The following is a 20,622-nucleotide window of genomic DNA, read 5'->3' as shown; positions in this document are numbered from 1 at the left end:
GCATGAAAACCACATTTTTAATGTGCATAAAAACACACCATGCACCCCTGCCACTAGTCATGTTCCCTGCCCTTTGACAGGAGTTGGTCATTTCCAAAACGTAGACATGGAATGGATATTGTATAGTATGACAAATGGGAACATAAAGAAATGGGCATTATTAATTCCCCTATTATTATCATTATGTACTCCTGGTACTCGTCCCAAAAAAGACATAGAAGGTGGTAAGGAAAACTTTCAAGATATTACTTTCATGAATGATATACAAAAAAAAAAAAAAAAAAAAAAAAAAGAGTAACTTCCATAATAGATTAAGAATCTTTTTACTCCATCACTTTCTAACATCCGAAATTCATTCTGTCTTGGTAGTCCATGAAATGCCAAGTACCGTTACTTCAACTGCTGATGAGCCTACTAACAGAGAAATCTCAGTCTCACAAATTTACTTCTTATAAACTCTCAGAGAGAAGTGCTCAAATAAATAAGCAGTGGCCTATTGTTCTTCAATGCTGCAGCGCACAAGCATCACTTCCACGTTTTTTTTTATCTGTTCAAAATGTTTTTCCCTTGTCCTTCCAATTAAAGAATAATGTTAATGTTATTCCGATCGCGATGTCATACCTATATTCTTGAAAACACTTCAGGAAAGAGGGTAGTGGTCTGACTCCTTGTCTCACTTGAATGTCGAGATGATGATCGACAGCGAACTAATTCGACAGGAATCACCGACCAATAAAAAATATAATAAAATAACAATAAATAAAATAAAATAAGGGAACACACACCAGGGGCTGACTACAATTGCTATAACTGTGTCTTTCTGATGGTGAGATGGTGAGATGATGAATGATGAGTGATGGTGAAGAAGGAGGGGATGAAGAGTGAAGGGTGAAGAGGAAAAAAAAAAAAAAAAAAAAAAAAAAAAAAAAGGCTAACTGGAAAGCTTTTTTTTACCCGTTTGTGGTGAACCTGTAGTATGCACTATACACTAACCGTTTGCGGGATCTTTTTTTTTGGCTTGTCTAGTTTGTATACCAGTGTAATTGGTTTACACCGTGTGATAGGAGGTCCCCCTCAAAATCCAAACAGGCGGGAGATGTTTATGTGTTTGTGGATGCGTGAATATCTCTCCATCTCTGTTCCTGACCCCTATTCTTTGAATATGCTTCCTCCTTCTTTTCGTACGAATCAAAGTGGCGAACTGAGCCCTGACCGTTGAAACAAAAAATTTGGTTTCAAGGCGTGTAAAATAACTGAATGAGTCTGTACGTGAATTGTCACGTATTGCTACAGTAGCTGCAAAGCTTATTTTGTCCAACTTATTTCCCGTTGTAGTCACGGACACACACACAAAAAAAAGGCTTGTAAACATTTCAGGTAATATTCAGTCAAATTTTTCATGGCGAATTGTTCACAATAACCAATTCAACCTGGACATTGTATTTGCAATATACAGTTGTACCAGGTTACACAAATAGTCAGCAGATAAAAGCAATACATGTAGAAAAAACCACGCATGAGGATATCGATGTAGACTTTGCTAAGTTTACTTTAGTAAAAAGGTTTATGATGCAAACTGTTCAAATATCTTTTTTCAATTCAGATTTTGTGCCTAAGAGCTTCATTTCCATGGCATTATTCTCGTCCGCCATGCGGAGATATTCTTTCTGCTGTTGTGTGGCTTGCTTTTGCAGGTTCTCAAGGTCACGTTTGGCTCCTGCATGGCTAGCAACAATTTCAGACAGATCCTTGATCTCCTTTTTCAGCTTGGTCTCAGACTCGAGCACGCGCTCGTACTCCTTACTTTGCTGAGAAGCCTAGTAAGCACAATTTGATTCATTTTTACAAGTAAGAGTGAGTTTATAAATGATAAACTTCATTGGTAAAGAATGTGTCATAATAGAGGGCATCAGCTCATTACCTGCTTCTTGATAACCTCCATCTTCTCCTCGCTCTTAAGAAGATCCAGGATCAAGAAGAATGTCCGGTTCAAAATGAGTGACAAGAACAGCGTGAATCCGGTAAGATACCTAGCCGAGGTTAAATAAAATACAAAAGTGACATATTAGACATCACGTAACGAAATCACTCAACAAAGGCTCTACTAATAAGTAACGGTCATCTACTAGGATACAAATAATTACATATTTCGCTGAGCATAGAAGCGACGGGCAGCGACATTAGTTTCCGCCCCATGGCCATGGTGCGGATAAGTGTTTTCCTTGATTTCCTCAACCTTAATGACACGGTTCAAAGAATCTATCATCGTGACAGTGATTCAGAAGGACAAATGACATAAGATATACACAACTACATACAAGCCTGAAACTAAGGCAACCATCACTATTTCTGAAGTTCAAACACCGAGCTAAATACCGATGAAAAGAATGAAGACAAAGCTATGTTCAACCAAGGAAGAACGCGGGAAAAATAAATAGATAAATAAAATAGAAAATAAAATAAAATAAAATAAAATAAAAAGTCAATGGCATTAGATTAATAAGTTTACATATCATACATCATACATTGGAATAATTGAGAGTTATAAACCTATTTCCTACATGAAAACAATTTTCATCACATATTGGACGCTTCCCATGAATGGAGACTCAGCGAGAAACTTGAGTAGCCCTCTTCTCCACTTAAATGGCAAAGGCAGCTATTATCCAAACCAAATAGAAACGCGTAAAGCAGTATATTAGTCTCTTATAATAAAACAAATAGATCCCATGCCGCTTGGAGCAGTTCATGGAATGGCAACTAACTTACAATCAGAAAGATGAAAACGACCATCTATAAATGAGTACATTCCAACAAAGAGACAAAACGGTTGAATCAGTTTGATTGCTTGTTCGATTAAGATAGGTCAAGAAAGAAGCGATAAATATAATAAAACTAGACAGCAGACTTGCCTCGGTCATTAACAAAGTAAAAACCATAGTATATGGCAGCGACATGGTGCAATGAGTTGAATGTAGAAAAAAGTTGAAGAATAATTGTAGTTAATTGAAGTAAAGCAGGAAGAAAAGAGGGGAATAGAGCGAAAGCAAAGAAGTAACCGAAACTCGATGACTTCATAATTTTCAGTAGCAGACTGACTGTTCTGTTTCAGTCGATCTGGATACAGGATTAGGACATTCTGCCGCCTGAAATGCATGTATGGTGGGTGCACTTTGGGGATCAGCAAACAGGATATGAATGTTCGGCCAATCCTTCACAGGATCACGTTAACCATGCTTGCTTCGCCACCCGTGACTTTTTTCTGCTTTTTTTGACCTTTGACACATACACACGATACTTTCCTCTTTGTTACTCCCCTCCTTTCTTCTTGCCCTTGACCCCGTCATAACTCTGTCAGCTGGGCGACTTTGCTCCATAGCCTCAGACCATCTTCTCCCGCATACCACTCGCTACTCTGCCCAACCCACTCCTTCAACCCTGATAGCGGAAAAAGAACACACGTCAAACAAAAGAACGAAACTTGATACCCTTGCTCCTTTTTCTTCAAATACAGCATACAGCGTATCCCGACCTCGATTTTCTTATACTTTACCATCCTTTACTGAACCACATTTTATTATCGCAGCCCTTTCAGAAACTACAAAACATTTTTTTTTGTCCGGAGGAGTTTAGACAAATAGAAGGAAAAGACCTCTACGAAAGCCCTCTGACACTTTTCGTGAGCCCTCCCTCGGAATACCCACGCCGCTCGTTACTATCCCTTCTTTTCCAATGGGAATTGTATACAAGAACTATCTGCACGTGGAAAGCGGAGGAAAGATCCTTGTTTGCAACTCGTGCAAGACACACTTTGCCACATACGATCACATCCTTGACAGAGTAAGTCGGTATCTTTTTTTATTTTGTATATTTTACTAGATAGTTGTGATGGGCCGTCAATTTTACTATATGTGTTGTAACAATACGAGGAGTGGAGATGCTCCTGTGTTGGGAATAAAATTAAGTTCGGGAGAATGATTTAATGAGTAAAAAAAGGCACGAGGAATATACTTATTGACCAGTATTTCTTTATTTTTCTTTCTTCCCTTCCTCTGACATTCTATTGTTGTTACTTGCATCTGTAGCGTTTTTACGGCCAATACGGAAAGGCGTACCTTTTCTCGAATGTGTAATTAAAGCTTCTACTGATGATTCGAAGCCTCAATGTGGGCGGCGTGTGTTCTATTGACTGACTGCTCTTTTTGTTGGGCTAATTCACTTCCCTTTCTCTTTCCTATCTGTCTGACTTTGACAACCAAATAGGATTAATGTCTATGCAGGCGAAGCGGAAGATAGGAAAATGAGGACAGGGTTACATACTGTCCAGGACATCCACTGTGCTGAATGCTCAACTGTTGTGGGGTGGAAATACGTAAGTTCTTAACTTCTATGGACCTTCCTTTCAGGGTTGAAGTCAAAAGAAGGAACAGCCTTTTTTCGTGATTGGAAGATGAAATTAAATAATTTCAGAGTTGTGACTAGTTCGCTCACTCTCACCACCATGTAATCTATAATACAATTTTAATAGGCGGAGAGGACCACTGACTCTAACTTTATTTTCCCATTTTCTTCTGTGTGTGCTATTCCCAATCAACTTTCCACACCTCCTACATTAATGTCAATAGCTTGTAGCATATGAGACTGACCAACGTTACAAGGAGGGGCGTTTCATCCTCGAAAGAACCCTGCTGGATTACATTCAAATGTAAAATACGCTTCCCATGGAGCGTTCCTACATTGTAGCTGCTAAGTGGATATTTGACATTCCCCTCCTCACTTCTCAGTTAACCCAATTTTTTTTAGAGCCGCATGATTGCCAAGAGTCCGCACAATTGTTTAGTTCTTTCGGTCCAAGGGGTAGTCAATACTTTTCTTCTTTTCATCATTTTCGTCACCTTGATTTTACATAGACTCTTTCTGTTCGATTTTTGTTCCGACATGACAGCAGCAATACATTCGCATTCACTTATCTACTAAGAATCAAACAAACAAAATAGGAAAGGCTCTAGAAAGGCGAAATGGATAAATGGATAAGAAATTTGCCTTTCCTATGATATGTCTTTAGCAATTAGATTGCTGTTAATCTTACCTGCATCTACTGCTACCAAAACAATCACACATCACAGAGCTTCTTCACTTCTAAAGAGGCAATAAAAAATAAAATAAAAATAAAAATAAAAAAATAAAAATAAAAAGCGCAATTCTCCCAACAGCTGTGGCCAATGCCAAGAGGCTTATTCAAAAATCAATATTTATTACGACAGGACTGACAATGTAACAGCAGATGAAATCAAGACCGCAAAGACCTTGACCATGAGCCAACGATTGGATGAGACATAACTGTAATACTTCAATAACTCTGTCTGAGCTCCTGACACATTTGACTCAATATCATCCGTGTTGGCATCAATCCTTTCATCGTCAGAAAAAGAAAAAAAAAAAAAAAAAAAAAAAGTCAAAAAGCGTCCTTTATATTCTCAAACTTTTTGTGCATACGAGCTGTTTGTTGAAAACAGTGTTTGTCGAACTTATTTTTACCTTTGAACCATATCTCTTTGCTCCGACACCATCTGCGCAAGTTGTTGAAAAATACCACCGAGTTCCTGAAGCGTGGACTCGATCGACTCCACAGCTGCTGATCGACTCTGAAGATAGTCGTTGCTTGAGTCGACCAGCTGAGCTTGTTCCTGAACTTGCTGTTGATGAAGTGTCTGTGATGGCGTTGTCAAATCCAGTGAAAGTATGTCTTTGGGTGGTTCGGTGCTAGACGTTGCACGTCGATCAAAGTTATACAAAGGAGAATCACCTAAAGTAAAAAAAAGAACCCCAGATATATATCAGATACCCATATTCATTGTTCAGCTGTAGATACTATACAATAGAAAATGGACTATATGGACAAAACAGCTAACACTATGTCCTTACTAGCAAAGGTATTGCTCTGCTGTTGCGTCGTAAACATAAATTGCTCTCGTCGATCTTTAGAAGCCTTCATATTCTCAGTACGAAGCTCTAGGACATCCTTAAACGTTGAAGTCTGTGCTGCTAATTGTGATTGGAGCATTACTACAGCATTTGAGTGGTGCTCCATGGCTTGTCGGCAGCTGTTGCTCGCCTTGTGAGTTTGCTCCTTGACATAGCTCTGTAGCTGTGCAATCTGTTTGTTGAGCTTGGCTATATCCTGCTTAACAATGTAGATGAGTTCCTAACAAATATGAGAGCAAAAAAATTCATATAAGGTTGGTATCAAGAGTATTTAGGATATTAACACATAAAACATTATTGATTAGGTTGCAAAAAAAAAAAAAAAAAAAAAAAAGGGAGAGAAAATAACCAAATGTTCAGCCTACTGTAATTTCAACAGGTCTATCATCAAACAAAGTCCTGCGCTTGGCAACTGTTCACATGTAGCCCAATAAATTCATAATTCGTCAGTTTGCTATCCTATTATCAAGTTCAAGCATAAAGTAATCGCCATAATGATGTGCTCTTTTAAGGATGATTACGTTTCGCCAGCTTTTGAAGCTTCATAGACATTGCCTGCAAATCTTTCTTGATGATCGAGGCCATTAGGGTGAATTCTGGCTGTTGTCTTTTTGAGCCATGAGCGCCTGAGGAAAGTGACAATGATTTCTGTTGTTCAATTGGCGAGAGCAGTCTGCGCTTATCCAATGGCAGATGAGGCTGAGCTCTAGACAGTAGCGACTCGACTGTCGAAAAGAATTCTGCGGTGCGATCCATGTCTGACGTGTAAGAGAGAGAGAAACAAGGATATGATAGAAATCTGGAGGTGTAAGAATGAGAGCAATGGTTTGGATGGGTTGAACAAAATGGCTCTTTGTGACTCGGCTTGCTTTGGCCATGTGTTAGCAGGTGATTAATGTCTCCGCCATCCTGTGGGCCATTTTGTGAATTTACCACTTTGGGCGAAGTTCAAAATTATAAATATTTCAGATTTCTCAGACCGTATCAAGCAACTGACTCCATACGCTCTTAACAGCCTTAAACAATAAAACTAAGGCATTATCATCTATCCGAGGAATGATCTGACTACATCCGCCAAACCATCCACGGATTCCACGTCCAAGTTCTTGCATGGAAGCGAGAAAGCCCTCGCAACGATTAACATCATATGATCCGTATTGCAAGTTTGGTGGTTACACTCATGAATGAATAATTCCATTGTCGTTAAGAGCCAGGACAGATAAAAACTAATTGATTTTCGTCAGCATCCATGATATTAGGTCTGGAGCACGCCGAATCGACCTTTCAACCAATTAGCGAACCTCTGCTTGCAGATGCGTCTTGTGCCCCATATCACAGAGCTTTATTTGATTTTCTTTCAACTATGCAATAGCTTTGACGTAAATATACATCATGATTATTGCTAAAGTCGACTATTGCGCTTGCGCTTAAAGTTTGTAATATTGGGATGGACACCGTCCAAGGTATCCTGGAAATTAAAAAGAAGTAATAAGGATACAACTGTAATGGAAAGTTAACCCTCATATCTAACACAAGCTTCGTGACCCAGGCAATCAATAAGTTGATCTAGAACAAATGTACTCATCTTGCAGGAGCCGAGGTCGTAGAGGCAAACTTTTCGAGAGTTGTTCAGTAGAATTCAGCTGCTTGACTTAATCATATATATCATCCAGAGAAAGAGGTTCTATTTACCATTAACCGCGACTAACTGCGTTCTCAATTTAAATTTTTGTAAGAGATAAACTATTTCACTATGCTGTATCATATTTCAGCTCCTGTTTATTATTTATAATCTACTGTTTACTAGAATTTTTGAGTAAACTTTCATAGGGCTGTACATTGGCTCGAAGGTCTAGAAAGGGCTGAAACGTTTGTGGGTCGATATCAAACTTTATCAGCTGCATTAAATAAAAGAATGAAATAATTATGAGGGTTATGAAATCTTAATGTCATTAACATAAATAAAAAATAATATAAAATAAAATTAAAACTTGCCTCGTTTCGATAACATTCCACATCCAATACAAATTGTAATCTCAGTTTATCGCTTGTAGACATATTAGGGTCAGCTTCGGATGTGCTCGTTGAAAAGATATTGGGCAATACTGGTGTTCTTGACATAATACCCCCTCGGGATTTAGCTGCTGCCTTCAGTTTGTTGGTTGCTTCCTCTGAGAGCTTAATATCAAGCAAGCGCTCTGCTAAAATGGCGCTATATTGGTTCGTAGTGGTGACAATAACCTCTTTAGCCCATGCATCTCTAGATTTGTTATTAAGGACTGCGCCAGATCCTGAAATATATCTTGAAAGCGGTGCCAAAACCAATGGGACAAATTGAGAAGGCTCACGAGGAACCCCTTCACTTGCTCGGACATTGATACTTTTAACACTAGCTAATGTATCAACGCAGTGCCTTGTAATGAGATCTGTGATCCGCTGTTGTACTGTGGGTACATCACGCCGAATAGCTTCTAAGCTTTGATTAAAGGATGCCGTTAAGGTCGGTTCATCCGCGATTGAGACTGGTAATTTTGGTCGAATATCCTGATCAAAAATCCCCCTGACACGAGTAACTACATGGTCAATGTCATTGACAATCATGGAAAGTTGCTGTAGCGTTGTTTCTTCAAGAGATGCTCGGCTAGCAGAGCTTGGAGGTCGAAGAAGCCCCCCTGCAGAGGGCATTGTGCGAGTTTGCTGCCAGCTCGTGCTACCACCTGACCCAGGAGCTGGCGATGATGATCTTGACTAAGAACAAAAGAGAAAAAAGAAAAAAATTAGTACAACTAGCATTAGTGGATATCGATGAAAACTACATAGATGATGCATCCCATTATACTATTCATGCCTGAACCGGTTTATCCTTCGGTGTGTCAAGGTCCTTGGCTAGATTAATAGATATCCATATGGAGTATCTTGCCAAAAGTTGCAAAGTAAATCTCCAGAATCTATGTGCTATTCCGTAGATAAACACATTCGAAGACCAGCATCGCTCGATGGCATGAATAATAGCAACGCTTGCCGGAAGATGTACTATTTTTGACAATTATCAAATACTCTGTTAGGTATATGCGCATTTCGATTTGTAGGATATCTTATCAGTACATTCTACTGCTACCTCGAAAAATATCCTTGTTAATACATTACCATTGTTACTGGAATACCGCTGACTGTTATCAGCTGTCATTTGGAGCACATCCTCTACCGGTAAAGATATTTCTCGAAACCGAAGCTGGAAGTATGCTGGAAGCTGCCACCGCTTCATGAATGCCTGATAATTAGCTTGTGACCTTAGCCGTGCTAGTGATTTGTGGGTCCCACACAACTCTTCGATTTTTGAGACAAAGTCCATAGTATCTGTATAGTTACGATGAAATTCATCTGGTATCCCAGGCAATAGGATCTGAGGGATATTTTTAAGAATAGACTGAGTAGTGATGCCCCATATGCAATTGACAGGAATGTCAAAATTTGTCCCTTTGAGCTCCTTTTGCGTGATATAAAGTAAGGTGCTGCAGTGAGAGTCAATAAAAGTGAGAATTTGATTGTATATTATAGTAAGTGGTCTCTGCTGATTTTGACCAGACTTGGCATGTTGGTTACGTGACGAATCCGTGAGAGCTGCCCGAGTGATGGTCTACAAGCAAAAAAAAGGTGTTTCTGTATTAATATGGCTGTTCTAAGCGTTATATCATTCAGGATAATGAAATCTGGCCCAATATAAACCTTGCTAATGAATGGGACAAGAAGCTCTTCAGTAATGACTTTCTCAGCCTCTGCCGTCTGATCAATCAATGCATAAGTTCTGAGGCACTGCGACATCGATTCATTTTTGATCAACATCCCTCCTTCGTCTCGATGGCTAGACTTAATGCATGAACGCAAGACAGTCGAGAGATTTTCACTCATAGTCTCTTTGATCCTGGCTAAACGCTATAACAATAAGTAAGGCAAAGCAGACAATCAATCAACAGATTAATTACGTAAATACCATAGAATGATCATGCTTTATAACTGCTCAATTTACCCAATCGATACTAGTAACAAAAGGTAGGTCGGCTCCTTTGCTAACAAGATATTGCAGCTTATTATACTCGATTGCTACACGTTCCAAGCGCTTTGCCACACTTATGCTATCGCTAGGACTATAACGTATTAGAGTTAGTGATTCGATTGTGCATCGTTCCGAGCATGGTATTCCACTTTGTTACTATTCAATACCTTCCGCTGCCATCTCTAAGTACTACACTGCCTTCAGAGGTGCTCGAGATCTGCAAAAGTCCTTCAACTTTAGCAACAGATTCAGATATATTGACCAATAATTGAAGACTAGCTTTTCTCTCCCGAATCTCAGTACGATGCTGAAGTTTTTGCTGTAAACTATCGATTACTGATTGAAAGTTAGATCTAACAATCTACTCGAATAAATTTCAATGATGGAAACAGTAATAACTTGTAATTAGGCATGGCATATGACATATGTATCTGTGTACATAAACACATAGAGATGGCTCCGCAAATTAAATACAGCATACGATAGTATCTCCTTTCATTCGATCTAGCGGTTTCCGAAGGTCCTCCATCATACGATCCACGCCATTGAGATTGGTTGAAAGATTAATAAAATCAGCATAGTCACTGTTGATTAACTCAATGAGCTCTGTTTTCAGCTCTTTCATATGAGAAATGAGCTATTCCATTAGATATAGCATATGATTATTATCATAAGAAAGAGGATAAAAGCGAAAGTTGTCAATTAAGATGAAATACCGTCCATATCTTCGTACCGAATAAACGCGAACTAAAGTCTTATAATAATGACTTTGTTTGTTTATGATGGTTACAATCTCATGATATATAGTATGTACTCCTTACATACCTGAGATTTGAGTTCCTCAAGAGGTAGATGTCGGCGTGCGGACAGAAACTCGTCAGTGTCAAAGTCTGGAGCAATGAGTGCCGCTCGGTCGATGCCAATAGTCAATGAAAAATCACTTCCAGAAGCTGAAGCGCCTTGGCTCTGCTGGGGACGGTTGCTGCTGCCACTATTCTTAGCTGCAGCCTGAATTTGTGAGTTGAGGGTATGGATGAATGCAGAGTTGGCGGTTGTGGAGTCAATGCTCAGATGAGCTGGCTTCTTCCCATGTGTCACATTACCTACTGCATTCCCATTGGTTGTAATAGGTGTACTCAAAGGGAACTGGTCTGCAGTGTTGCGACTGCTCCTGATGTTGTCAGCTACTCCTGTGGATGCTACCATCTCTTGACTTCTGAACGGCAAGGCGTGTACAATCCTGAACTAAGAGAATATTGGATTTTCTTTTTATCGCGAACAGAGCAGTCACTTTTTATTTAATTAATTTTAAGATTTTAAGGAAGGAAAGGTCGCGGTGGGAGTACAAGGCGTTCGTTTCTTTTCCAAAACGCGACCAACTCATGAGCCATACGATCAGGCTCGTCCTCTTGTATTGCGTGTCCTGAATTTGGGAATACAAGCATTTGAAATTTGCCTTGCATTTGAGCGATCGTCATGTCTTTATCTAGTCGATCTGTACCTGCAAGGACTAGCAGCCTTCCTGCTTTCGCTGATAAAAACTTCTGGGTCAATCCAGTAAACCACTCCTTCCAATATTGCTCCGATGCTGCCAAATCTGTACGCCAGATGTAACATGGATTTTCTACTGTTGAATCTTTAGATAAAATGACTAAAGATGGACATGAGACTCGTGCCGATTCGACATTACGTACCGTCCCTGATTTTACTCTATATTAAGCCAACAAGGATGGCAAAATTTGTCGCAACAAGGTAATCTTGTAAATTCAAGAAGAGAAACCAGCAGCATGCACTTTTTAGATTGACTATATGAAATAGCTCCACTCACCCCCATTGAACAACCTTATCAAGAGATCGGAACATGTTTGGTCGCTTCTCCAGCCATCCATTCATATTAGCCAATGTCTCAATAGCTACACCTGAACCACCCAAGCCAAAATAAGCATAAATAAGTTACTGTGACAAGGAAGTACAGACATTAAATCATTGAACTGAAGACAAGAAAAAAGTAAACCTTCGACAATATCAAGGACTGCAACACCGATTAGGTTTGGGATCATGCCACGGGATGCTGCCTCTGAGACGACAGCTCCACCCATACTATATTCATTTCGAGGTAAGTTGGCTTTCAATATTAGCTTAATGCCACCTGTATCAGCTACTTACATACAATGCACTGCCCTCAGATTAAAGAGAGAATATACCTGTGTCCGACAAGAATGATTTCCGGGGGATGATCCCCATATACAGCGTGAATAACATTTTTGAGGTCTTTGGCCAATCGATCTAAAGAAAGGTTGTTGTCATCGCTAGACATAGTCTCACCTTTTTTTTTTTTTTTTTTTTTTTTGGAAAAGAAGCAATATGAGTATTAATCTACGTGAAGTCATATTGTATATAAATGATGCAGACCAAACTCAATGGAGCCAATAACAAGTATATTGGTCCTCTCCTTGTAGAATAAAGGGAAAAGATCTGATTGCTATTGTGTATCATCTTCGTACCATGGCCACGACAATCAAAGCTCAGAACACTTGCATCCTTATTCACAATATTCTTAATTTCCTTCGCTGTCAAAGCAAACGACAGTGCACTAAGACCAGCACCATGATGCATGACAAATACAGGAGCTCCAGAGTTTCCATGAGTCTCATAGATATTGAATGTAATTTCAGCTTCCTCTGCTCTGTCTCCAGGTACTGTTAGATATCTTTTGTTTTCAAAGTATTCGTTCCAAGCTAAAGGCGCATATCGATCGGATAGGCTATAGTTAGCGGATCGATTCATTTTGAATGGGTGAACTGCTGTTAATGAACTGAAGCTATTGTGCAAGATATCGTCACTAGACTCGTCGTCGTCGTCTCCAAAGTGAGGTGGTAGAGGTGGAGGCCTTGATTTGTACATATTTCGGAGCATCTCGTTCGCCATTACAATATTCACAATGCCTAATGTAAATATGTTCTCTTCAATTGAAGAGCAGGAACGAAAAAAATGAAGTGCCATGGTTGTTCGCCAAATTTACAGACGCAGCAGTCACCTTACAGAGACTCATTTATTCTAAGAAACACAATGAAACGGAAGTACAGCGCATGATGTGCAAAGAGGATGGATCCAATTGCGGACGATTCAAGATCAAGATCAAGTAGTCCTGAGTCGGATGCAACTACCATATCTTGTCCTAATTCGCCTAACAACAGACCGCATAGACCTGCACTGGACGATTCAGAAGTGACAGAAGAGTTGACCTTGATCCTAGAAGAGCTACAAAATGTACTCGAATATATTGACCAAGGAATGATTCTCCAGAGCTTCAATACGCTCAGTAGACTAACTGATATGGCTGTCACCAACTGTGAGAAGCTGGGTAAATCTCATACTCATTTCATTCACTCTTTTCTTTTCACTACAAATCGTTGTCAATTGAATGTACCGTATTTTTATGTGTAAATATATTAAAAGACTTAGTGTCGGACAAAGGCCCAATGAATCAAAAAACAAGATTTTGGACAGCACTCAATAACTGCTGGCTCTTCGCTTTTTCGCACTACAACAACGCACGCTCTGAGGATCAATGTTTGCGAGAACCTCATTTACACTATTTGTATGATAATGTCAAGGCTTGGGCTGATACACTTGAAAAGTATGGCCTTGTCAATTATGAGCTTGGTCTATGGGAGCAGGACATATTAGAAGCAATTGAGTGTTGCTTGATCAACACCTTTGCAGTGACACCCACACCTTAATCACTAATCATAATACTGAATAGACTATCATTTTTATATTTTATTAGAAGTTCACACAATTAATGCAAAATAGGAATTAAAGTTAATGATCATCCACATCTTGCGAAAATTATAAAGCATCAGCTATTTGAGACTACTTAGTACTCCTCAGCAGGCTCTGCCTCATCCTGCATAGAATCAGAGGAGACCTCCTCATAATCCTTCTCCAAAGCAGCCAAATCCTCACGGGCCTCAGAGAACTCACCCTCCTCCATACCTTCTCCAACATACCAGTGGACGAAGGCACGCTTGGCGTACATAAGATCAAACTTGTGGTCGAGGCGGTTCCAGGCCTCAGCGATGGCAGTGGTGTTGGAAAGCATGCAGACAGCGCGCTTGACCTTGGCAACCTCGCCGCCGGGGACAACGCTAGGAGCTTGATCATTGACACCAACCTTGAAGCCAGTAGGGCACCAGTCGACGAACTGAATAGTGCGCTTCGTCTTAATGTTGGCGATAGCTGCAGTCACATCCTTAGGGATGACATCTCCACGGTACAACAAGCAGCATGCCATGTACTTGCCGTTCTTAGGGTCGCACTTAACCATCTGGTTGGAGGTCTCGAAGCAAGCCGAAGTGATCTCTTGGACAGAGAGTTGCTCATGGAAAGCCTTCTTAGCCGACAAAATCGGGGCATAAGTGACCAAGGGGAAGTGAATACGGGGGTAAGGAACCAAGTTGGTCTGGAACTCAGTCAAATCGACATTGAGGGAGCCGACGAAACGCAAGGAGGCAGTAATGGACGAAACAACCTGGGCAATCATGCGGTTGAGATGAGTGTACGAAGGACGAGCGACATCCAAGTTCTTACGGCAGATGTCGTAAATAGCCTCGTTATCGACCATGAAGGCGCAGTCGGTGTGCTCAAGAGTGGTATGGGTCGTCAAAATGGAGTTATAAGGCTCAACAACGGAAGTGGCCATCTCGGGTGCAGGATAGACAGCAAATTCGAGTTTAGACTTCTTGCCATAATCAACAGAGAGGCGCTCTAAGAGCAAGGCACCAAAACCAGATCCCGTACCGCCACCGAAGGAGTGGAAGACCAAGAAGCCCTGCAGACCTGTACAGGCATCAGCAAGCTTGCGGACACGGTCAAGAACAGAGTCTACAAGCTCCTTGCCAATAGTGTAATGACCACGAGCGTAGTTGTTGGCGGCGTCTTCCTTTCCGCTGATCAATTGCTCAGGATGGAAGAGACTGAAAAAAATAAGGATCAATCATTGTTAGTTACAAGTTAGGTGACACAAGAATGCATGCTTAATGTATGAATATTGTGTGTATTTGCTAAATTCCACTTACGAACGGTAAGTACCACGTCTAACCTCATCGACAACAGTCTCCTCAAGATCAACGAAAACTAAGTTGTTCACAAAAAAAAAAAAAAAAAAAAAAGATGAATAATGGGCTCATCGCTCTTTTTAACTCTCCGTGTCATTCTCTCAAAGTATTTTTCAGCCTAACAAAAGACATTTAGAGCTTACTGGCACGCGGGACGTGCTTGCCAGCACCAGTCTCAGAGAAGAAGGTGCTTGAAGATGAGTCGAACTGGGAAGATTGCTTATCTGAGGCACTATAGAAAACAGAATGAGCGACAAATAGGATAACTAAGAATGTTAGTAAGAATAATCTAACAAAGACCACTGACCATTGATAAAGTCAAATGCAAGTGAGCCAAAAAAAAAAAAAAAAAAAAAAAAATCTTTCTTCATTTGACTTGCTTGCGCCAAAATATGTTTAGATGAATACTTACACGGTACCATCAGGGGTAATACCGTGCTCTAAACAGTAGAGCTCCCAACAGGCGTTACCGATTTGAATACCGGCCTAGAGGCAAATCAGTTCAGTAGTAGAATAGATGATGTATTTCAGTTAATCTCATCATCTCTTAGAATCTTCATGTTCGAATAAAAAAAAAGTGCGGTAATGAATTCAACATTAGATTTTACTCACCTGTCCGACATGGATACTGATGAAAAAGAAATGTATTGCATGGAAAAAGCAAGGGAAGATGGTCAACAGGCCATTCCGTTATAATCATTAAAACCACAGGACAATATTAATAAACATAGGCATATTTATATACCTAATAACTTCACGCATGATTACTAAAGTTTAAGGGAAGTAAGGGTGTTGTAGGTTTGTGTGAACAAGGCGAGAGAGAATATAGGAATATAGGAGCCGGTCTGGTAGAGTCGTGTTAGGGGACTAAAGGAAACCGATGAAGAAAAACTACAACACAAGCGCGCCTTTTATTGTCGGCCGTGTAACCAATAGAATGAGAAAAGGCAAGCCACACCAGCAAATGGTATAAATAATCAGTTGATGCGCTGCTTGAAGTGTTGGAGCACATGTATAAATTTAGTGCACTTGTCTAATCGTTTATTTTCCGTCGAAGGAAGATATTCTCAGAGCCAACATTTATAATGTGAAGCTGAGGATGATTATCGGAGAGCAGGCTTTTCTTTTCTCCATCCATTGCAGTAACAATACGAGTTAGATAATCCACAGCTTGCTCTGACCTTCGACTAACAAAGAAAAAAAGTTGTATTTGAATGTTTTGTTTTGCGAGAGGATGAGACATCTGTTGCTGAAGTATATCAGGATGATATTATGAAGCATATACCTGCAACTCGGCGCCTTGGTTCCAAAATTTGATGATTCTTGTCCAGGAGTTGTACCTTTCAGAGCAGTATGCGCAGCATTGTTACTAACGACACCAGATAGCTCCTCATCTGAATCACTATGTCGGTAGAAAAAAATATATAATACATATTTTATCAGTATGAGGCCAGATGAAGATAGTCAGCTCAATAGCTGCCGGATATATGCACTCCAAACATCTATCAAGCACTTGCGAGTTTCCGAAGAAGGCGTCATCCAATCTAGTGTCTTTCATTGCTGGAGATGGCCTGCTGATATTTGAGATAACAACATAACATCAGACTTTAGTGGAGCATTACAAGTCAGGATTAACTAGATTTTTTTAATACAACACTCTTCTTGCCTCTTAATTCCCCGAATAGTGCTTGGTAAGCGTCTCTTTTTTGGAACTGATTGGGGTGACGTTTTGGGTAGCAAAGATGCGGAAATCGATTGTAGTGAGGGACTTGTATGGGACCTATGTGCCGAAGGGTTCTCTATATTTGATCGTGTCTGCCATCTATCCAAGTGACCTCCCTCCGAGGGCCCAAATCTATCATAATCACTAAGCGGAGAAGCATTTTCACGCTCCATTTGACTTTGCTTCGATAGTAAACTGAGTGTCTGTGTCTGCTCCATTTCCTGACTCTCTCTCGATTCAGGCATAGAGAGCTGCGTATCCTTGAGTGTGGATGGCCTAAATGAATGCTCCAACGAGGTAATTGGCAAGTCTGCAATCCCTTCCTCTGGCTGATGGAGATGCTTGGAAGGTGATGTCAGCGATAGTACCTTGGAGCTTTTGAAGGCATCAATTCCTACAGCCAAATTTCTACTAAAAGTTGCTGAGTCTACAAAGCAAAAGTGCTGAGCCAAATGTTTGCTATGTAGTAAGTAAAGCATAGGCGCGCTACCACGTAGTGAACACACTTCACATACCCCAACGTTCAAGTGCAGGAAAAGTTTGTTTATAACGCGTTAGAGATAAGCGTCTCCTGCCTTTAACAGAATCTATGAAGTATAGTGGCGCGGGGACATCTGATGGTTAGGTTAAAGGTCCCCTCCGCTGCTAATGAAGTCGTCTTATTTCTACTATATACCTTCTATCCAGTCTGGCCGAAGGATTTTCATTGTTGGCTTGACTCTGAAGAGTAACCCAGAAAAACATATCAGAATGTGGTTTAATGGTATGAGCAGGAGTATGAACGTTTATGATATATATGAACTATTACAGCACATACCTATCTGAGTTGGAGAGCGACCGATCATTCATGAAAGCAATATCGGCTTCTGCCAGCTCCTTTTCTTCGCCACCATTATTTTCTGTAAGAAATCGAAATTCGAATACCTATCAGTCCAGACGCAGCAATAACTTAAGTAACTTTAGAAACTACAATAGTTCTTTATCTTGCTGTGCCTTTACTCCAAGTACTTCTGTATGAAGCAAGCTCAGGTGAAAACCAAGCGCTGTATCCGCTAAACATGAGAACAAGAATGAGATGTATGAGCTGCCCTACGAATGAATGGCTTCTTCCATTGAAAAGAATTGCACATAGTCTAATTTGAACAGTCACTGAATGTTTAATGTTGTCCGATTTCGACAGGTCTCTTCTTCTTTTCTCTCAGAAACGAAGAATGTCGGACGTGGTGGATCTTAGATTTTTCGATGCAATCCAGACCTCCATGGAGGCAGAAGCTGTAAGAACACGATCCGTTTATGACAAAATGTGAAAAGAAATTACATTCGTCTCATACGAACGCGCATAAAATATAGGCTACTAAGGATAACATCCGTACAGCAGTTCGCGAACTAGACAGGACTAACAGGAACATTACAGCTGTTCTGAACAGGGTTCACTCTAGTCCCAGAGAGCAAGGTAGCAGCCAGATATTACTTTAGGAGAAGTCTATGCATAAGTCTGCCCCGTTTAGTAACAACAGCTTGATTCATTTTTTTCCATAGTTCCAGCTCTATGTGCGCAAGCCCGTATTCATTTTGGAGACATCCAGACTCATATTCAGGAAGTCGCCAAGATAGTTCCTGTCAACCAATATTACAAATACAACAGCTTGTGGTCAGGACCAATGCAACAAGCTTGCTTCCTTGCCACATTGACGATGTACCTGGAGCATGAGCGCCTGATCACGGTTGAAGAGCTTGAAGGATTTTTTGGTGGTAAGTCCTAACAAGATGAGAGTGTTATCAGGCGCAACCAATTACTATCCTTCTCTCATATTTTCATCATAGTACAATAAGCATTTATTAATTACCCCTATGTGCTTATCATGATCGCGCCTTGACAGTCAAAGTTGATCTCAATAACGACATTTCCAGATTTGAAATTTCGATCGAAGAATTCCTCCATGGTATTGTCTCGCTTACAAATGAGCTTGTATGTTTATGAGATTCAACTGTAATAAACATATGATCCAAAAAAAAAAAAAAAAAAAAAAAAAAAAAAAGATTGGCTAATCGTATACAGTTTCTGGCTGTAGTCTCGTTTAGCGGTGAACGCTGTAACAGCCGGTGATTTTACTCGTCCAATACGTATCGGGAAATTTCTAAAGGAGCTTTACAGCGGATTCCAGTTGCTGAACTTGAAAAACGACTCGCTTCGTAAGCGATTTGATGGTATCAAGGTTTGTATCACGACTTTAATTGAGAGATTTTCTTATTTTATTTTAACATCTATAAATATATCTAATGCTTTACTACAATTCTATTTAGTATGATATCAAGAAGGTTGAGGAAATCATTTATGATCTGACGGTACGAAAGCTTCTTGTGATCAACATGGAGGCAGTGCAGGGAACCCCCAATGTTGAACAGGAAATGCGAACATAAAATGGATCATATTGGACTCCAAAACACTCTGGTCCCAGAGCGTTTTTAATATTCTCATTCCTCGCCATCCATTTTCTTCTGCGCATTGGCTTTATGGGCGATTCGCACGAACTTGGTGTGGCGACCAAGGGCAATAACCTTTTCATCCACTGTGATCTCTACATCTGTGTACGCAAGAGAACCTCCAACTTTGTGACATCGAGAAATCTATAAAATCGATTAAATATAATATATGTATGTGTGAATAAAAGTAAAAAAAAAAAAAAAAAAAAAAAAAGGACAAATATCAACAAGCATGGCGATACGTCAATTTACAATGGACAAAGTATCCCCAAGCTTGGCACCGGAAACGAATGAAACATTGAGATCTACATTGGAACCCAAGCATTTGTTAGTCATTAAGCATTATTTCCAAGCATGCTACCGCGTTTCATTTTAACCACAAAACAGGATATCACACCTGTAGAAATACCGGTAGCGTGCATATCACTTGCAGCAATGGCTAGTGAACCCCCCACATCAACGATGGTGCTGAGGAGACCGCCGTGACAACCACCGAGTCGGTTCTAAAGATTGAGAAGTGCAATGGCCAATGAGTAAACCCCTTTGAATAGATGAAAAACTTTTATGTGTCTCTTACCAGGTGTTGAGAAGCAACGTTGAGCTCTGCTACACAGGTCCCTTTCGATGCGGAGATCAATCTGAGCTACAAGGATCATCACCAAATTAAAACCAAACATGTTACTCACATAAGAATCAGGCTTACATGCCAACTACTAAATAAACCATTACCAAGGGGGCTTTGTTTCATTCTTTTTTTGCTGAAGCATGAGACTTACGCTAGAAAGCGTGTGGGCTTCGAAGCCCTCTTTTTTCAGAAAATTGGTCCTGAAATTAAGTATTGGTTATTATTCAGTATAATATATTTATACCAATCTAGATGTTACCTATTTGTCTATTTTTTAGAAAAACTCCTAGTTTTTATGCTTACCAAACCTTCTGGACATGCTTTAAGGTGGGCATAATTATGGAATAAAGTAAAAAGATATGGAGAAGGGAAATAAATTACAATTGAATGAATGGAATGATCAAAAAAAAAAAAAAGATCAGGTGTAAAATTCCCACGACTCACGTGATAAGCGCTTTGTAACTAAGAATGGTTCACATCTCGGAAGGATCATCCCAGTCACTTAAGTTTGTATCATCAAAGTAGGACTCTTCATATTCACATTCGTCGACATCATCCGCTTCACCATCCTCCTCTTCATCCGAGATACCCTCGATGTGTTGGTATAGGCATGCATTAACCATTCCAATAG

At 40.1% G+C, this 20,622-nt stretch overlaps 10 protein-coding genes across 10 annotated transcripts; 3 read left to right on the top strand and 7 right to left on the bottom strand.

The window, feature by feature from the left end:
- Positions 1–1,530: 1,530 nt before the first annotated feature.
- Positions 1,531–3,041, bottom strand: BCR41DRAFT_353083 (B-cell receptor-associated protein 31-like-domain-containing protein). Its single transcript, XM_022024071.1, has 7 exons — positions 2,913–3,041; positions 2,770–2,793; positions 2,562–2,659; positions 2,377–2,399; positions 2,145–2,259; positions 1,922–2,030; positions 1,531–1,817 (listed from the first exon to the last, which is right to left on the bottom strand). Exons 1-7 carry the CDS (start codon positions 2,955–2,957, stop codon positions 1,581–1,583), a joined length of 651 nt encoding a protein of 216 aa, XP_021881676.1. The 5' UTR covers positions 2,958–3,041; the 3' UTR covers positions 1,531–1,580.
- Positions 3,042–3,312: 271 nt separating this feature from the next.
- On the top strand, positions 3,313–5,128 carry BCR41DRAFT_353081 (Yippee/Mis18). The gene is made up of 4 exons (XM_022024070.1): positions 3,313–3,840; positions 4,086–4,129; positions 4,264–4,372; positions 4,626–5,128. The coding sequence occupies exons 1-4, from the start codon at positions 3,733–3,735 to the stop codon at positions 4,707–4,709; spliced, it is 345 nt and encodes a 114-aa protein (XP_021881675.1). The 5' UTR covers positions 3,313–3,732; the 3' UTR covers positions 4,710–5,128.
- A 126-nt stretch (positions 5,129–5,254) lies between these two features.
- On the bottom strand, positions 5,255–6,797 carry BCR41DRAFT_386308 (SNARE domain-containing protein; the record flags this gene model as incomplete). Its single annotated transcript, XM_022027775.1, has 5 exons — positions 6,507–6,797; positions 6,351–6,397; positions 5,926–6,205; positions 5,539–5,806; positions 5,255–5,412 (listed from the first exon to the last, which is right to left on the bottom strand). The coding sequence occupies exons 1-5, from the start codon at positions 6,739–6,741 to the stop codon at positions 5,256–5,258; spliced, it is 987 nt and encodes a 328-aa protein (XP_021881674.1). The 5' UTR covers positions 6,742–6,797.
- A 941-nt stretch (positions 6,798–7,738) lies between these two features.
- On the bottom strand, positions 7,739–11,258 carry BCR41DRAFT_353075 (oligomeric golgi complex component, COG2-domain-containing protein). The gene is made up of 10 exons (XM_022024069.1): positions 11,143–11,258; positions 10,865–11,040; positions 10,521–10,676; positions 10,207–10,400; positions 10,013–10,130; positions 9,712–9,918; positions 9,133–9,622; positions 8,834–9,018; positions 7,981–8,733; positions 7,739–7,883 (listed from the first exon to the last, which is right to left on the bottom strand). The coding sequence occupies exons 1-10, from the start codon at positions 11,243–11,245 to the stop codon at positions 7,779–7,781; spliced, it is 2,487 nt and encodes an 828-aa protein (XP_021881673.1). The 5' UTR covers positions 11,246–11,258; the 3' UTR covers positions 7,739–7,778.
- A 52-nt stretch (positions 11,259–11,310) lies between these two features.
- BCR41DRAFT_353072 (Alpha/Beta hydrolase protein) lies at positions 11,311–13,266 on the bottom strand. Its single transcript, XM_022024068.1, has 5 exons — positions 12,544–13,266; positions 12,244–12,364; positions 12,054–12,139; positions 11,868–11,958; positions 11,311–11,749 (listed from the first exon to the last, which is right to left on the bottom strand). Exons 1-5 carry the CDS (start codon positions 13,040–13,042, stop codon positions 11,356–11,358), a joined length of 1,191 nt encoding a protein of 396 aa, XP_021881672.1. The 5' UTR covers positions 13,043–13,266; the 3' UTR covers positions 11,311–11,355.
- On the top strand, positions 13,087–13,855 carry BCR41DRAFT_353071 (hypothetical protein). Its single transcript, XM_022024067.1, has 2 exons — positions 13,087–13,403; positions 13,499–13,855. Exons 1-2 carry the CDS (start codon positions 13,145–13,147, stop codon positions 13,780–13,782), a joined length of 543 nt encoding a protein of 180 aa, XP_021881671.1. The 5' UTR covers positions 13,087–13,144; the 3' UTR covers positions 13,783–13,855.
- BCR41DRAFT_380893 (tubulin, alpha, ubiquitous) lies at positions 13,797–16,346 on the bottom strand. Its single transcript, XM_022027282.1, has 6 exons — positions 15,905–16,346; positions 15,772–15,787; positions 15,572–15,645; positions 15,303–15,391; positions 15,121–15,178; positions 13,797–15,018 (listed from the first exon to the last, which is right to left on the bottom strand). The coding sequence occupies exons 1-6, from the start codon at positions 15,919–15,921 to the stop codon at positions 13,920–13,922; spliced, it is 1,353 nt and encodes a 450-aa protein (XP_021881670.1). The 5' UTR covers positions 15,922–16,346; the 3' UTR covers positions 13,797–13,919.
- Positions 15,720–17,559, bottom strand: BCR41DRAFT_54648 (hypothetical protein). Its single transcript, XM_022030900.1, has 6 exons — position 17,559; positions 16,826–17,469; positions 16,677–16,730; positions 16,445–16,561; positions 15,905–16,346; positions 15,720–15,787 (listed from the first exon to the last, which is right to left on the bottom strand). Exons 2-5 carry the CDS (start codon positions 17,359–17,361, stop codon positions 16,193–16,195), a joined length of 861 nt encoding a protein of 286 aa, XP_021881669.1. The 5' UTR covers positions 17,362–17,469; position 17,559; the 3' UTR covers positions 15,720–15,787; positions 15,905–16,192.
- A 497-nt stretch (positions 17,560–18,056) lies between these two features.
- On the top strand, positions 18,057–19,507 carry BCR41DRAFT_353067 (Translin). Its single transcript, XM_022024066.1, has 6 exons — positions 18,057–18,156; positions 18,233–18,335; positions 18,422–18,634; positions 18,763–18,851; positions 18,955–19,098; positions 19,187–19,507. Exons 1-6 carry the CDS (start codon positions 18,094–18,096, stop codon positions 19,301–19,303), a joined length of 729 nt encoding a protein of 242 aa, XP_021881668.1. The 5' UTR covers positions 18,057–18,093; the 3' UTR covers positions 19,304–19,507.
- On the bottom strand, positions 19,358–20,326 carry BCR41DRAFT_396009 (HotDog domain-containing protein; the record flags this gene model as incomplete). The annotated part of the gene is made up of 6 exons (XM_022028774.1): positions 19,358–19,510; positions 19,619–19,671; positions 19,764–19,869; positions 19,944–20,009; positions 20,143–20,191; positions 20,295–20,326. The coding sequence occupies 6 exons, from the start codon at positions 20,324–20,326 to the stop codon at positions 19,358–19,360; spliced, it is 459 nt and encodes a 152-aa protein (XP_021881667.1).
- Positions 20,327–20,622: the final 296 nt, after the last annotated feature.

Source organism: Lobosporangium transversale, assembly GCF_002105155.1.
Source record: "Lobosporangium transversale strain NRRL 3116 chromosome Unknown BCR41scaffold_17, whole genome shotgun sequence".
Lineage (NCBI taxonomy): Eukaryota > Fungi > Mortierellomycota > Mortierellomycetes > Mortierellales > Mortierellaceae > Lobosporangium > Lobosporangium transversale.
The sequence above is the reverse complement of the archived record's forward strand: the minus strand, read 5'-3'. Positions and strand labels throughout refer to the sequence as shown.

Coding starts and splice junctions, on each gene's coding strand:
- BCR41DRAFT_54648 (XM_022030900.1), bottom strand. CDS start 17,361: ATGCTTTACTTACTACATAGCAAACATTTGGCTCAGCACTTTTGCTTT. Junction 16,562..16,676: donor GACGCCTTCTTCGGAAACTC/GCAAGTGCTTGA, acceptor CTACCGACATAG/TGATTCAGATGAGGAGCTAT. Junction 16,347..16,444: donor ACCAAGGCGCCGAGTTGCAG/GTATATGCTTCA, acceptor TTTCTTTGTTAG/TCGAAGGTCAGAGCAAGCTG.
- BCR41DRAFT_353081 (XM_022024070.1), top strand. CDS start 3,733: ATGGGAATTGTATACAAGAACTATCTGCACGTGGAAAGCGGAGGAAAG. Junction 3,841..4,085: donor ACGATCACATCCTTGACAGA/GTAAGTCGGTAT, acceptor TTGCATCTGTAG/CGTTTTTACGGCCAATACGG. Junction 4,130..4,263: donor GCGTACCTTTTCTCGAATGT/GTAATTAAAGCT, acceptor ACAACCAAATAG/GATTAATGTCTATGCAGGCG.
- BCR41DRAFT_353071 (XM_022024067.1), top strand. CDS start 13,145: ATGGATCCAATTGCGGACGATTCAAGATCAAGATCAAGTAGTCCTGAG. Junction 13,404..13,498: donor CACCAACTGTGAGAAGCTGG/GTAAATCTCATA, acceptor ATATATTAAAAG/ACTTAGTGTCGGACAAAGGC.
- BCR41DRAFT_353067 (XM_022024066.1), top strand. CDS start 18,094: ATGTCGGACGTGGTGGATCTTAGATTTTTCGATGCAATCCAGACCTCC. Junction 18,852..18,954: donor TCTCGCTTACAAATGAGCTT/GTATGTTTATGA, acceptor TTCTGGCTGTAG/TCTCGTTTAGCGGTGAACGC. Junction 19,099..19,186: donor AGCGATTTGATGGTATCAAG/GTTTGTATCACG, acceptor AATTCTATTTAG/TATGATATCAAGAAGGTTGA.
- BCR41DRAFT_353075 (XM_022024069.1), bottom strand. CDS start 11,245: ATGGTAGCATCCACAGGAGTAGCTGACAACATCAGGAGCAGTCGCAAC. Junction 9,919..10,012: donor TTGTTACTAGTATCGATTGG/GTAAATTGAGCA, acceptor TTATTGTTATAG/CGTTTAGCCAGGATCAAAGA. Junction 9,019..9,132: donor GCGGTATTCCAGTAACAATG/GTAATGTATTAA, acceptor TGTCAAAAATAG/TACATCTTCCGGCAAGCGTT.
- BCR41DRAFT_380893 (XM_022027282.1), bottom strand. Junction 15,392..15,571: donor ATTACCCCTGATGGTACCGT/GTAAGTATTCAT, acceptor TGTTTTCTATAG/TGCCTCAGATAAGCAATCTT. Junction 15,179..15,302: donor CAAGCACGTCCCGCGTGCCA/GTAAGCTCTAAA, acceptor TGAACAACTTAG/TTTTCGTTGATCTTGAGGAG.
- BCR41DRAFT_353083 (XM_022024071.1), bottom strand. CDS start 2,957: ATGTCGCTGCCATATACTATGGTTTTTACTTTGTTAATGACCGAG. Junction 2,260..2,376: donor TGTCTTCATTCTTTTCATCG/GTATTTAGCTCG, acceptor TCACGATGATAG/ATTCTTTGAACCGTGTCATT. Junction 2,031..2,144: donor TTCTATGCTCAGCGAAATAT/GTAATTATTTGT, acceptor AACCTCGGCTAG/GTATCTTACCGGATTCACGC.
- BCR41DRAFT_353072 (XM_022024068.1), bottom strand. CDS start 13,042: ATGGCACTTCATTTTTTTCGTTCCTGCTCTTCAATTGAAGAGAACATA. Junction 12,140..12,243: donor ATCATTCTTGTCGGACACAG/GTATATTCTCTC, acceptor AAATGAATATAG/TATGGGTGGAGCTGTCGTCT. Junction 11,750..11,867: donor GATAAGGTTGTTCAATGGGG/GTGAGTGGAGCT, acceptor GGCTTAATATAG/AGTAAAATCAGGGACGGTAC.